The sequence below is a fragment of the Clarias gariepinus genome, chromosome 15 (genome assembly GCF_024256425.1).
Source record: "Clarias gariepinus isolate MV-2021 ecotype Netherlands chromosome 15, CGAR_prim_01v2, whole genome shotgun sequence".
NCBI lineage: Eukaryota > Metazoa > Chordata > Actinopteri > Siluriformes > Clariidae > Clarias > Clarias gariepinus.
Window position 1 is genome coordinate 5,686,043 of NC_071114.1, and position 15,311 is coordinate 5,701,353.

Sequence of the window (15,311 nt, forward strand, 5' to 3'; positions counted from 1 at the left end):
ATTCATTCTGGGTTTATGATTCCTATCCAATTATCAAAAGTCAAGAGTTCGCTTCCTGGTTGTTTCTACAAAAATCTGCAGTCAGGAGTCTAGAGAGCTCTGTCGGGGATGACTGATGGCACACTCGTACTTTTACATCAATCATGGGCATAACGCGAGTGGAAGGAGGCAGATAGCGCTTTTCTCCTAGCGTGTTATACACCAGCCCCCATATGAACTTTTTATTTAATCAAAAAGATGCGGTCGGCTGGAGAAAGTGTCCCTGAGGAAGCACGGGACAGCAGTGGCGACCGGCCCATAGGGGGCGCTGGGGCACCGCCCTCCCTGATAAGAGGGGCTAAAAATGTAAAATATATTTTTTACAAATTAAGTTTTTAAATTCGGTTTACCCACCAGTATGTGCCTACATGCGATATGAATAACATATACAACATTTCCCACCTAGTGACATTCATTCAACAGTGAATTTCCACAGACAGACTTGTATCGTTTCTGTCATGGGGCGCTGAGAAAAAGCGCCCCTGAGTGCAGCCAAATAGCCAGTCATGTAGCTGTTGCTAGGGTAAATTAATAAATATGCGGCCAATCAGGTTCTCAGAATTTTATAGTCTTGGGGCGCTGGAAATTCTGCCCCAAGCCGCAGAAAATACCGCGAGATTTAAGTTTTTTTTTCTTTTGAGGCGCGGCCAATCAGAGAGAGGCGCGGTCAATCAGAGTAATGATGGCGAACTTAACGAGCAAAGAGCAGTTTCCACCAAATTCGGTGAGATCCTTATTAATATACCCGTTTTAGACTGTTGTGTTAAATTGCATTTTTAAAACTGTTTTTCTTTGTGTGAACCACTTTGAGATGCAACTTTGCTTGAAAGGTGATCCAGCTGATCATACCCTTTGATGTTGATTATTGTATTTGATACTCTCTTAAGAATGCATGGCGTATTATACAATGGAAATTTGTTCATTTACTTTATCTGTGAAACTGGTGATTTTGAGGAGGAGATTAAATCATTACTGTTAATTGTAATCATCGTCTGACTGTTGATTTTAATTCTTATATTGGACTAAGCAAAGAAATATTTTGTCACATCAGCCCCACCAGGAAAAATTTTCACCAGCCGCCACTGCGGGACAGTCTTCACCCTGGACGCTTGGTAGCTGTTGACTCGATGGGAGAGCGTCCTGTTAGAGCGATGAGTTGGGAAACGACTACAAAGCAAATTAGGGACAAAATCTTGGGAGAAAATTACTCATGCTTAAAGGCTTTTTGCAAACAAAGTCTCTTTTGTGTTGCTGTGTCTGTAGAAAAAGAACTAATTTGAGGTTTCTGATGATATCTCTCCAAACAGAAAGAAAAATTTCCATAATATGACATCAGGAAATTCAAAAGTGGAGTCTGTGCTGGTGCGCTTTTACCTGTGGTTACAAAAGCAAGTCTGAGAACCACCATCTGTGATTTACGCTTTCTTTATCTGGATTACAATTTCCTTAGAAAACCGGTTTCTGTTCACTGCCATTATTTTCTTGTCGTTGCGGAAGTTTCTTTACTCTGATGCATTTTGCACACGAACCGTAACATGAGTGAAGTCTGATCTGAAACGTCTCACCTCTTCCGAGTAGTGATCAGATGGCAGAGGAGGGTAGTCGCACTGCTCGATCTTTTTACACACCGAGTACAGGTTCATCTTGTCCCCGTAGAATGGACTCTGAAGAGCAGCCATCTGAGAGTCGGGGAAAAACAGAAAGCAGTAAGAAACCTCAATAAGCATGGAGAGTACTGTACATGCACTGTACAGGTCAGCCTTTGTTGTGCAACATGAATAGATTATATAGTGGCACTGACGGAAGGCTTGTTACAAATGCCAGGTGTGTGTAGCGGTAGTATTAGCAGTAGACTCGGCCACTCGGCCTCCAGTCGAAAAGATTAATCCAGTTAAACAATGTTTGATTAAAACAATACATTTTAAATGTCACTTCTTTTTCCATATCATTGAGCAAAATGAAAAAATTTAATCAACAGATTTGCAGTTTTAATCTAAAACACAAGCCATCCATCCATCCATCTATCCAACAACCTCTTTAATCCAACTAGGGCCGTGGAGGCCAATAATGAACACTGCATTTATTCCCTTTTTGTACAACCGTGGGACGTCCTCCGGTCAACATTCACACATTATGGGCAATTTGGGAACGCCATTTAGGACTATTCCGGCTAAGGCTAGTCTTCGGACCGTGAGAGGAAACTGGAGTACCCGGAGGAAACCCACCCGGAGAGAACAGGCAAACTCTATGCACACAGATCCGACGCAGGATTCGAACCCGGGACATGAAGGTACAAGGCGTTAATCAGTGCTAACCACTAAGCCACTGAGCCGCCAAAACACAAGGCATTGTCATAACATTTAAAACTAAAACCTCGCTGCCATCTCGTTTTCATTAACTTGGTAGTTCAGGATTAATACTAAAACAGTAACATTAAAATTAGCAAAAAATAAAAATAAATAACTGAAAACGTGCAAAGAAACTTGAAATTTGGTGCGTCTTGCCATGTTCCCCAATTGTTGACAAAACTGACAACTACAATTAGGTGTGCATGCAGCGTCAAATAAAAAAATAATTAATTAATTAATTAAAGTTTATAAATTTCACAAACTTTTACATAAATTTAGATTTTTATCATCAAACTCATTTTAATGTCTATAATTTGGCTACACATTGGGCGGGGCTCAATTTATGATACACAATTTATGATACACAATTTATGAATAGTTTTTAATTCTATACAAAATTGTATTCATAACATATAATAAAGCATCAGTTGAATACAGTACACACATACATGAGAACGAAATTCAATGACTTAAATACACAAACTGCTCTGAATAAATAATTAACCTTAACCTAAACGAAAGCGGTTGTGGTTTTGTCGTATAACATTCTCAGACATACACCCTCTCGATCTTTCTAGTCTCTCTCACACGCACACACGCGCACGCACACAATGGAAGCACGGCCGCTCAATCTTCATCAAGCGGTAGCTGACAGACTGGCTGGAGTTCTGCTACAGTAAATAATAGACCTCGCTGAAGGACGGCTCCGGGGTTGATGAAGATATCAGGCAGCTGAGACGCAGCGTGCTGAACACATGGCGCTAAAGGTTTGTATCATGGGTTCACTTTGCCTGCACCATCACAATCTTATTTTATATTCATAATCGATTGAGTTCTTCAATTATTTAGCTAAACTTGCGTTAAGCACCACACCCACACAGAAATACATGTGACTGCGCGCACACACACACACACACACACACACACACACACACACCTGGGTGCATTTAAAAACAAACTGTCATGGCCACACACTGGGGGCAGAAACACAACAACCCCGGCCACCAGGGAAATGTGAGCATCAGTGACCATGTAAAGATCTCGAGTGGAATAAAAACCATAACTCAGACTTAATTAATATCGCTTTTTTTTGTCCCCCATGCATATAAATGATCTGCCCCCACCTGAAAGAAAAAAAAAAAAAAGAAAAAAAAGTTGACCCTACATGGCCCAAATAACACATACACACAGATTCTCAAGTTCAACCTTCATTCTTTACGGAACCAGAGAAAACAGATTTGTATCCGTGAGTCATATTATTATTATTATTATTACTGGGGAATAAAAAGTGCAACATTTTTGTGTTGGTAAAAAAAAAAAAATCCAGATTTTCAGCTTCATTAAGATAACGAGGCAAAGCTGAGATCTGCAAAGGCAGCAGAAATCTCCATCCTCATAAACCGCAGCACTCTCTCAGCTTGTTTATTTAACACCATACATTCTACGGTCATGTTCATTTATTAAAAATATCAAATTTAACCCTGAATGAAAGGAATATTTTATATCCGATGTTACCGAGGCAGACGATATCAGACCAGCGGACCGATTAGATTTCCTTAACCTTCATAACGTCATACATATCATATATCAAACTGTATGTCACATATTATATCTCCTTTGTCCATTTTTCTGGACGCGAGCTTCGGAATCTTCAACGAGGCAAGCTGACTGGCACGTCATACTGGTTTCCAGTCTGAAAACTTACTTCACTCTGCTGAAACACAACATGCTTGTTTGTTTGTTTGTGGAACAAGATTCAGCCAGTGGACTGAAAACTGAGACAGTCAAAGAATCCCGTCTTTAAAAGTTAAAGCTCAGTTTGAGGTAACTGTAAGTAAGAGGAAGTAACAGTTGCATGTTTGTTCATGGATGGACTACTGAAATAAGTGTTTATACGGGCGTACACACTGTTGTGTTCATGTCTTTGGTAACATTTATCTTGTAGCTCTGGTCTAAAAGATTTGCTTAAAAGAACAGAATGGGTTCTTTAGTTTGATCTTCAGATTAGGGATAGGGTCCGACACATCGGGCGACAGATACTTCCTCACCCTGGAGATATACATGTTGTTTTTGTGGCAGCTACTACAGCTGCTTTTCCTACAGGGGGTCAGATTGCCACCTCGTTGCCCGATTTGAACACTTGGGGGTGAAGGACCTTGCTTAAGGGTCCAACAGGGGCACCCCGGGGCTCAAACCGGAAACCTCCTGATCAGCACCTTAACCACCAAGCTACCCCTGCTCCCTGATGTTCGGATTACTAGTTTAGAATGAAAAACAACTTCTCCATTACTGTACTTAAGCTCCCCAGTGGTAAGTACAGAAGAGGTCTGCTGCAGTAACCAGAGTTCAAGTTCCATAGAAAGACCAGAGTTCCATGAGTCCATTGGTTTGTGGGGTAGTGGAACCTCAGGCTGTTAAGGCTTTCTGAGTTACCAAAAAGAAGGTCTGCGGTTCAAGCCTCAACTCCTCCAAGATGCTGCCCTTGAGCAAGGCCCTTAACCTTGTCTTCTCCAGGGTGCCGCATCACTGCTGACCCTGCACTTTCTACAGTAGCAAGCTGGTATGAGTGAAAAAAGATTTCACCGTGCAGTAATTTATTTTTATTAACTGTTTTATGTAGCTGTACCTCCCCTTAGTATTTTCCCTAGGTGATACTTTTTTTACTTCTACTCGCTACGTTTTAATGAAAGCCTGTACTGTACTTTTACTCCCCTTCATTTTAAACTCGACACTCCTTACTTTTCAGAAGATAATCACACAAAAGTGCATTGACTTTATGCCGTCACTCACACCGTGTCATGTCTGAGCTCTACCCCACGTGGGAAGAACAGAAACACAACAATTCCACCAGTCCAAGTTTACAGAAATGACTGGCAGGTCATTATAAAAGCACAGACTGGTTAAGCATACTAAGTGATAGATGGTTGCCTGGGCAACAGATCCTGCCCGCTTGTATTCTGTGTCCTTGCAGTATGCCCATGTTTAATGGCGTAGACTGCTTGCATTTTACAGGACAGCGATTATGGCAACTAGCTAAGCTGGGGTAAGGAAAGACACTTACGGTGCTCCCCGAAATACGTTTAAGTGATGTTGCATCTTGACCCCATCACTCTTTATTAGGCTTATCAACAGAATCAATTACAATTGTGTTTAAAATAGATTAAAATAATGTTTGTTAGTAACTCGGTCAGTAAGATATCCCAAAAAATCTATTTCTTTGTAGAGAATTTTTTTTTCTTACATTTCAGAGCATGTATTTAGAATATTGGCGGCAGTGTGGCTTAGTGGTTAGAACTGTCGCCTTGCACCTCCAGGGTTCAGGTTCGATTCCTGCCTTGGAGTGTGTGCGTGAAGTTTGCATGTTCTCCTGATGCTTGGTGGGTTTCCTCCGGGTTCTCCGGTTTCCCTTCAAAGTCCAAAGACATGCAGATTAGGGGAATTAGCGTTCCCAAATTGTCCATAGTGTGTGAATGTTGACCGGAGATCCTACCATAGTTGTAAAAATAGGAATAAATACAATGGTCACTATTGGTCTCCATGGGCCCTAGTTTGACTACAGAGGTTCCTGGATGGATGAATAGATAGATGGATAGATGAATGGATGGATGGATAGATGGATGGATGGATGGATGGATGGATGGATGGACTTCAACACGTGTAAAAATTAGGAGTGGTTTCCCTACTTGTAGTGGAGTACTTGTACCTGGGTTGAGTACTTCTCACATACATGTACTAATCCCCCACAGTGTTTTAGTGATCCAAATTTTAATTGAAAGAAGAAAAAAAAAAACTTAAATTAAAAAGTAAGAATGATTTTTATGGCGTGCAGGTTACTCTTGTTAAGAAATCATTTTAGACGTTTGAGCATTAATTATAAACGTCTGAGCCGTGAGCTTTTTGCCAGTGTTTGCTCTCCGTAGGTCTCGATTTATATTAATATAAATTCCAAACGTCCCAAACACAGTTAGTAGTTAAAGATTTACAAGCACTTTAAAAAGCCAGGCCAGACCATGAGAGCACAGATCCAGTAATCTGAACACTGTCTGTACTTAATAGAGACTGGAGACAGTAGGTGGAGGACAAACCAACGGGGCCATATGGTGAGCCTGAGTCGACCCTTTTATTTCAGGCATCATAAAACCCAACACTGAAACCCGGAGCGTGGACTCCCGTGGAGACGAGGGAGGAAGGATGCTGTGACATAATATATAATCTCATATCTCAGCGCGCTCGGGATGAAATGGTAGGCTTGTCGAAGAGAATTTGTTGAACGGTCCGTTCTGTAGGATGAGTGAGGCATGTTCGTGTGTAGGATTATTAGACCAGGGATTTGGCATTTTGCTCTTGTAGCCGATCCACGCCAGGGGAGATGTTTTTCCGCTTACCACGTTTTTGAAGAGCGCTTAGTTGAATTACCATAACTTCCTGTCAGCTCCAACCGGTCTGCGGACTTTCTTTCTGACCTCGCGAATTAACAAGGTGTTGTTGCCCGCAGAACTGCTATTTATTGCACCATTCTGGTTCGAGTGTTTCAGAAACTGCTGTGTGTGAAAATCCCAAGAGATCAGCAGTTTCTGAAACACACACACACACACACACACACACACACACACACACACACACACACACACACAAATACACACATATGCACACATATGCACACATATGCACACATAGGCACACATAGGCACACATAGGCACACATAGGCACACAAACACACACCAGCCCTCTCCAACCATGCCAAATCACAGAGATAACATTTCTCCTCATTGCGATGTTTGAAACTCCTGACCCATTTACTGATTGGATAATTGCATAAATGTGCACGGCCACTTCATAAACACACTCCTGCAATTATCCAATTAGCCAATGCTTCATCCGTAATCTATCAATTATCCATTATAGCCTTGTTATATATTGTATATAATAGTCATTCAGAAGTAAAACAGAACCGTCAGCTGAAAGGGTGAGAGAGAGAAAGTGAGCAACAGCGAGAGAGAGAGGGGGTGTGAGTGGATTGGGATACAATGCATGTGTGTGACAGAGACAGAGAGAGAGAGAGAGAGAGAGAGAGAGAGAGATGGATAAAATGTTTGGGGGGAAATAAAGGAAGAAATAGGGATGTTGGGATGAGAGACAAGGATCCGAGAGTGTTATAGTGAGACGAGAGAAATCTGAAAGTGTGTGTGGAAGAGAAAGAGAGAAAGCATGAGAGAGAGAGAGAGAGAGAGAGAGAGAGAGAGAGAGAGAGAGAGAAAAAGATTAAGAAAGAGAGAGCTGGGAGTAATTGGGCGAAATAGAGAGAGATTTGCAAGTGTTAGGGTGTGTGTGTGAGAGAGAGAGAGAGAGAGAGAGAGAGAGATCTGACCGTGTTGGACTAAGAGATATGTCTAAGAGTGATTGAGTGAGACAGAGAGTGAGATTTAAAAGTGTTGGGGTGAGGGATCTGAGACTGTTGGGGTGAAAGAGAGTATGATAAAGAGTGATAGAGAGGGTGATAAGAGTGCTGGGGTGAGGAAGAGATACAAGAGTGTTGGAACGAGAGACAGAGAGAGATCTGAGAATGTTAAGGTGAGAGTGTGAAAATGTTCCCAGGTGGATTTCAGCTGTGTGTGAAACACTGCTTCGGCAGACACTATGATAGTTTCCTACTGAAGACGTTGAAATAATGGAAATATTAATCCACGCTTGGCTGAAGCTCTGATGGTATTGACGGAGCTGCAACCCAAAGCGCAGACCCTTCATCTTCTCCTTGTTCATCCTCATCAACTGACCAAATAAATGAGCTCCAGCAGAGAAGCGGCATCAAACAGAATAACTAATGCAGATTGGAGGAATACAATGCGCAGGTATTGATGGTCTGAAACCAAGACCCCGTGACCCCGAAACCCCAAGGCAGAGGGGCTGAACGATTTAGACTTTCAAAAGGCAGAATTTATTGGTGTTCTGGTGGATCTTCACACAAAGAAGATCAATGGAACTCAATGGAAGGTGGCGCAAGTCTGCAAATTAGCGCTTCTGCTGTTTGGAGTTGCAGCGGGTTGTGGCATGGCAATCTTGTATTCGGAGCCTAACAAGACAAAGAATCTGGGTCACAAAATACTTTGGGGAGAACACTAGGGGGGGAAATTTGTTAAAAAAAAAAAAAAAAAAAAAAAAGGGACATGTGTGTGTGTGTCAGGAGCCACGCTGCGTGCTGCAAGTTCGCCTCTGACGACTTCAGCGTCGGCATCAAGCTCAGCGCCAGCGGGTTTGCCCATCATCAGACCTGTCACTCAAGCAGATGTCAAGTCATTGCCTCCCAGCGTTCTCCCTCAGGTCATGTGACCCGAAAGACTCAAGGACAAGATGAGAGAATGCTTAATTTTTGGGTTTCGGAGTGTTGGGAGCAATGTGTTCGGGGCTGGCTTCAGTGGATGCTTAAAGAGATCACAGCTCTTCCCTGCTGCACTTGGCTGACCCATGGCACAGTGTCGGCCCCGGTGCATTGTGGGAGACTAATTAGCGGCAAGGAGTGCGGTCTCCAAGCGGCGCTGAACTCGGGTGGATGTTTTTCAGCCCCAGGCACTTTGGGAGGAGCGGCTACTGGTGAGATCCCCAACATGGATTTAACCAAAAAAAAAAAAAAAAAAAAGACAAGGGGGATTCTGGGAAGAATGGGTGCTGGACTAACAGTGTGTCTATTTCTAGTCTCTGTGTGTGTGCGTGTGTGTGTGTGTGTGTGTGTGTGTGTGTATTATATATATATATATATATATATATATATATATATATATATATATATATATATGAAAATTATATGTTATAATTTGATAGACAAAAGGAAGGTGCATTCAAGTCAAAACAGGACTTCATGAAATATCTCGATAAATAATGTTTTGATATTTTCATCTGTAAAATAACATTAGCAAAAAAACAAAAAAACCCCACTTATTTTTAAATCAGTAGAAACCCCTTCGTATAATATCTAATCTTTAATCTACGAGGGGTTGTTCAAATCAAACTGGGACTTGTGATGAAATATCTCATGAATGAAGCGCGGAAAAGTGATTGACATTTAAAGAAGCAGAGTACAGTGATGAGACATCCTCCGTACAGTCCTGACCTCGCTCCAAGCCCTTCATAAATATTGGGGGAATTCAAGGAGTTTCTGGGAGGCCAGCATTTTAGACATGAAGCAGGAAGTTTGATCATGGCCTCGGTGTACTGAGAAAAGTTCCTACCTTGATGGTATCCAAGTACTGGGATGAGTGCATTAGTGTAGCAGGAGATTATATAAAGAAATAAAGGGAGTCTTTACAATATATATATTTATATATGTAATATCTAAAAAGCAATACTTTACAAAGTCTCTATACTGTGACACAAACCTGGTGATGTAGTGGACAGACTCTGTATATATACACACAGTATGAAAGAAACATTTATCTCGGTTCAGAAACACTGTTGACCTTTTGCGCAGCTTCCAAAACCTCAATCCGCGGCATGCTTTCTTCAGGCCTAATCAAAGCAGGCAGCATCATTTAAGAGACGTCTTATCTAAAACACATGTCAACGTCATCCGCATTACGTTTCCAACATTCAAACACACTCCAGGTTTCCCCGTACAGGGATGCTTCGGCGGCAGACAATTAATTTTTTTTTAGGCTGCAACAGAACTCTATCGCCAACTTACTGGAATAAAGAAAAAAAAGAAGGGGGGGTTGTGGGTGTAGGAGTGGGGAGAAAAGTTTCTATACGTTACCTCGTACAGCAGACAGCCTAGCGACCAGATGTCAGATTCAATGTTATATCCGTTTTCGTGTATCCTCTCGGGAGACATGTAATAAGGGGTGCCCACTGAATCAGAAAAGAGAGGGAGAGAGGGAGAGAGAGATAGAGAGAGAGAGGAGGAAAAGCAAAAATTAGAGAGGCTCGTCTGGTTTGCTAAGTGAGGAATCGTACAGGCGAGAGAGTCACCCATGGATGCTTCATTGATGATGGGGGAACTCGGGTTGTGAAGAAAGAGCAAAAACAAGAGAGAAAGAGAGAGAGAGAGAGCTGAAAGAGACCCTGACTCAACACAGCAAGCAGTGACAGAAACAAACTCGTGTCCTAAGAAATCCGGCTTCCCTAAAACAACCTGACTGATGGTGATGAGATCAGAGTTGAAGAATTGCTCAGACTTTGGTTGCTGAATGCTATCAAGGGATTTTCGTAGACGTTTTTAATCTGCTTTCCATACAGCGATTAAAAAACTTAAACGACAGATGATTTAATGATGCACTGAAACCACAACTGCACAAACCCTCTGTGACTCTGGGATCGCTGCTCGTCACCTCCTTGGCAGGAGCAGGAGTAAACGCTGATTAATCCAGAAATGTGGGAACGGATGGAACAAAAGTGAGTCACACCTGCAATGCAGCTGTCAATCAAATCAGCGACTCCCATAATCATGCACAGCTTATAAGCTTAATACAATTTTAACTAACGAGTAACATCAAAATTCACCCCCTGTACAGTCGTCATGGGAAATCTATCTACGGAGACCAAAACTGTTTGTTTCTTAAGTTTTAACTTGGAGCTCTATGGGGATTGACTCACTTTTAAAGCCTAGTGGTCATTTGAGAAACTGCACGTTCATATTTAACCTTACCTTACAGATGATACTAAATACTCTAAAATGAATTGCTGTTACATGCTCACCCAGCTAAAGAACCGCTCACTGTTTTCCCACCTCAACCTCCATGTTTCACTCCTCTTCCGAATAGGCCGTTTCAGTTTTTATGTAAATGCGCTACTGATGAGACATGACCCTTCAGAACAACACCTCTTCCTAAATGAGGTCACAATAGGGAACGGAAATTTAGATGGCTTGTTTAAACCACAAAAGGATGAAAAGCAGGGATTACTTTTTTGTTAGGACATACAGTAGACTGTCTAAACATGAATAAAGTGCATTTTGCATAACCGGTCCCTTTTAATCAGCCAAACCTGAAAAAGACTAACTTGGGAGTCATATTTGCTTGTAGATGATGAATAAATGTAGTTAAAAACAACACTATTTTTATAAATATCAAAACTCTTATATAAACAATTCTCGAATAAACCTCCATGATCTGACACCAGACCCCAAATTTCACATCACAGCCGTTTGGTTTCCATAATCTCCGCGTGTACGGTAAAGTGAACCAGAATCCAGAATCATCCGTGCAATGCTGCATTTTAGCTCAAAGGAAACATGACCGCTTTAAAAGGAAAACCGTCTTTTTCATCTCAACTGTTTTCCAAAATGATTTTTTCGGAGCGTCCAGCGGCTCATGTGCAGTGCTGATGTACAGCCGAGCGATAGGTACCTCAGCATACAAAACGCTCCGCCTAATGAATTTTCACCTTAAGAAATGAAATTTTGCAAGAAATTTGCTTCGGCATGCGAGCGGACGAACTGAACACCGGCTAAATTGCGCGTACGTCCGGAAGCCGTTTAAAACGTGTTTGCGCCAGTGGAAAGCCAAGCTAATGGAGTTTACATATTTTTTCGTCTGTTTTGTTTTTGCATTTTGTGCAAGATTTAGTAAAGACACAGAACCATGGGTCCTGAGAATGTTAGCAAAGACGGCAGGAAGAAGAAAACAGAGCCGCTTTCAGTTTGGTTTTTAAAGCAGCTGGTGCCAAGAGGAATCATAAATTAATGTTAAGTGAGGTTTAATGTCTATTTATTTCATATTTTACTTAATGTAAAAAAAAATTCCTAAACTGGAGCGGATTATATGCATTTACATTGTTTACTATGGAAAAATGCGTTTCGCAATATGAAATCCCACTTTAAGAACTCGCCTCCGGAACAGATTTGATTCGTAAGCCGAGGCACCGCTCAGTAGATACTGCTATCAGGTTTTTTTTTTTTTTTTTTTATCGATATTCGAGTTTCCACTTAATCTTGATTTCACGGTTCGAGCTGCTGTTCATGCTGGGTTACATTGTGTCCACCTCTTTGCCACACCTGCCTGCGATTGGCTAATACTGCTGTGATTGACAAGCCATGGAGAGAGAGAGAGAGAGAGAGAGAGAGACACACACACACGCGCGCGCACGCACGCACGCACGCACACAGCTCCTTGGCTTTGTTTGGATCTGTGGGCTGGGGAGCTGCACGGAGACGGAGTTAAAAGGATGCGGCTCGACTTCTGAGGGAGAGAACTGACAGGCCCATCCGGAGCTCCATCCCGCACGCATCGCACTGTTCTATCACGGTGGTTTGTCTCATTACAGCCCGAACTGTCAAGCCACTATTCCTCTGACATCCTACCCCGACCTTCAGGAAACCAGGGAGAGAGAAGGAGAGAGAGAAAGAGAGAGAGAGAATGAGACAAGAGAGAGCATAAAAGAGAGAAAGGGAGAGAGAGAGAGAGAGAGAAAAAGAGAAAGAGAGAATGAGACAAGAGAGAGTGTGAAATAGAAAAAGGAAGAGACAGAGAAGGAGAGAGAGGGAGAAAAAGAGAGAGAGAGAAGAGCGAGAGAGTGAAAGAGAGAAAGCAAGAGAGAAGAAGTAAGTAAAGACAGAATGAGGAGAGAGAGAGTAAAAGGGAGAGAGAAAGAAGGAGAAAAAAAAGGAAAGAGAGAGAGAGAGAAAGAAATGAGATGGATAAGAGAAATAGAGCAAAAGAAATTAGGAGAAAGAGGAGAATGGGAGAGAAAGAGACCAGAGATGGAGAAGAGATGGAAAGATAGAAAGAATATTTTTTTCATTCATCTGTCGATTGTCTACAAAAAAAAGAAAGAAAGAAGAAAAAAAAAACGAGACAAATAGATCGAGCGGTGCTACAAAAGGGAAGACGTCATTCAGGAGCTGTATATGCTTACTCTGAATTTCTCACATTTATATAAATAACATTATTAAAAAAATATATATAATAAAAAATGTAGACACTAGAGTGAGTGTAGAAATCCCTTTCCATGTTCACACCAAAACACTCGGGCGTATTTAAGTAAAACCAGAGACCGATGGTGATGGTGCTGCGTAAATCTTCTCATGCAAGGACAAACGTCACGGCTTCCCAACACGTGGTGTCCTAGACAAACTGTCTGCCGTTAAAAGGCTAATTCTCTCTCTCTCTCTCTCTCTCCTCCCCCTCCCTCTTCCACTCATTTACACTTCTCTCCCTTCACGATCGCTGGCTCTGGCTAGAACTCATGCGTGAGGAGATGTGGCACAGGGGTCAGGGCAACAGGAAGGCCCTTAGTGCTCAATGAAATGAATACAGATCCTGAAATGCTTTGCTCCCAACCGGCCCCGGGGGCAGGCGGGAAGTGGCGCTTTATAACCGACACATGGTTCTGCTCGCAGCCGGGCCTAATGAAACACGCCGGCCTGCTCTGCAGCGTTTCCACTCGACCTCAGGTTTCAGAGACAGAGCAGAGGCTTTCGGGTTCTCTTTATTTCAAGTCAGAAAGAGAAAAAGAGAGAGAGAGAGAGAGAGATGGACAGCGAAGACAGAAGATTCTGCTGCTTAAAATAGAGACAGGAGAATAAGAAGGAGTGCTCACCTAGAAGGTGCGCGGGGATTTTGGAGCTGAAGAAGCCGCTCAAGTAGCATAGTTTTACCACTCCGGTAGCAGTGATGAAGACGTTGGCCGGTTTAATATCTTTAAAAAGAAACGAAAGATAAATGGAACAGCTTAGGGAGCGGCAGGACAAAGAAACATGGCCTGTACAAAACTAAATCAGGAAAAGGAAGCAGGCACGGGATATAAATCACCTTTAATAGACTGGGAGAGCAGTGTTAGACATCTCATTTTAAGGGCAGTGTGTTATGTGTGTGTGTGTGCACGTCTGTGGAAGTGTGTGTGTGTGCACGTCACATTATCAGAACCCTATGCTTGTAGGAACACTGTACCGTTTCAAGTTTAACACCTCAGGACATGAGGCGTCACGGCAATAACAAACACACACATATGTTCGGACGCCGAGGTGCGATCTCGAGGACGAGACGCACGCTTTCTTTTTAAGAGTGTGTATCTTTCCAAACGCAGTGTTGTAACGGGATAAATAATTGAAGCACACATTAAAAGAAATGAGATCGACCTGGGAATTTTTGTCCGTCTACATAAACATTTCCACCTACTGTGTTGGAACACAAAAAAAAGCGGAAAATATGGGCTTGTTTTTTTTAATTTTTTTAAATTAATTAATTTTTATAACTGAATGCACCCCATTTTAAGCTTTTATGTTTTATATTAAGCTCTTTTATAGAATTAGATAATTAAATAGCTAGACAGACATACACTCCTAGACAAAAGTTTGGACACACCACCTAACGCCATGGTCCGTTCCTAATTTTTATTTCTTTCAACACTGTAAAAACATCCAAAATACACAATCATCTCCTTTGAACAGTTGATATTGAGATGTATATCTGCTACTTCTGCTCTGTAAAGCTTCAAAACGGCTCTAATCTGAGGTGCTGGTTGTTAATTAGTGATTTCTGAGGCTGGTGATTCTAAATGAACTTCTCCTCTGCAGCAGAGCTCAGTTTTGGTTTAGCTTTCCTGGAAAGGTCTTCATGAGAGACAGTTTCATCATGGACCTTCATGGGTTTCGCTAATGCACTCGACACAATACTGTTCTTGCAAGAACTGTTCCAGAACAGCAGACCTTAATGTCTAAAAATAACTAAATGTGGCTTAAATGTCTAATGACGTGTGTGTTAATTGATTGTTCTGATAATTAACTACTGTTCTAGAATGTAGGGGAAAAAATATATATATTACTTTAAACATGTAATTCTAAAACATAAAAGCTTAAACTAGAATGCATTCACTTAAACAATGTTAATCTATGTGCAAATATGTATCCTTTAAATTACAAACAAAGTTAAAATGACTTTGATGCCCTTAAATCAAAACAATGACATCACTTCCACTGTACTGTATATACAGATGAT

General features: G+C 41.7%; 1 protein-coding gene across 4 annotated transcripts in view; it reads right to left on the minus strand.

Annotated features, from left to right (window-relative positions):
- LOC128542565 (serine/threonine-protein kinase Nek7-like) overlaps positions 1-15,311 on the minus strand; it is a 40,453-nt gene that overhangs the window by 5,198 nt on the left and 19,944 nt on the right. For all 4 annotated transcript variants that reach the window (XM_053512478.1, XM_053512475.1, XM_053512476.1 and 1 more), the window contains 3 exons: positions 13,915-14,013; positions 10,133-10,227; positions 1,605-1,718 (listed from right to left, as the gene is read on the minus strand). In XM_053512478.1, coding sequence (XP_053368453.1) covers positions 1,605-1,718; positions 10,133-10,227; positions 13,915-14,013 — 308 coding nt within the window. The remainder of the gene's footprint in view (positions 1-1,604; positions 1,719-10,132; positions 10,228-13,914; positions 14,014-15,311) is intronic.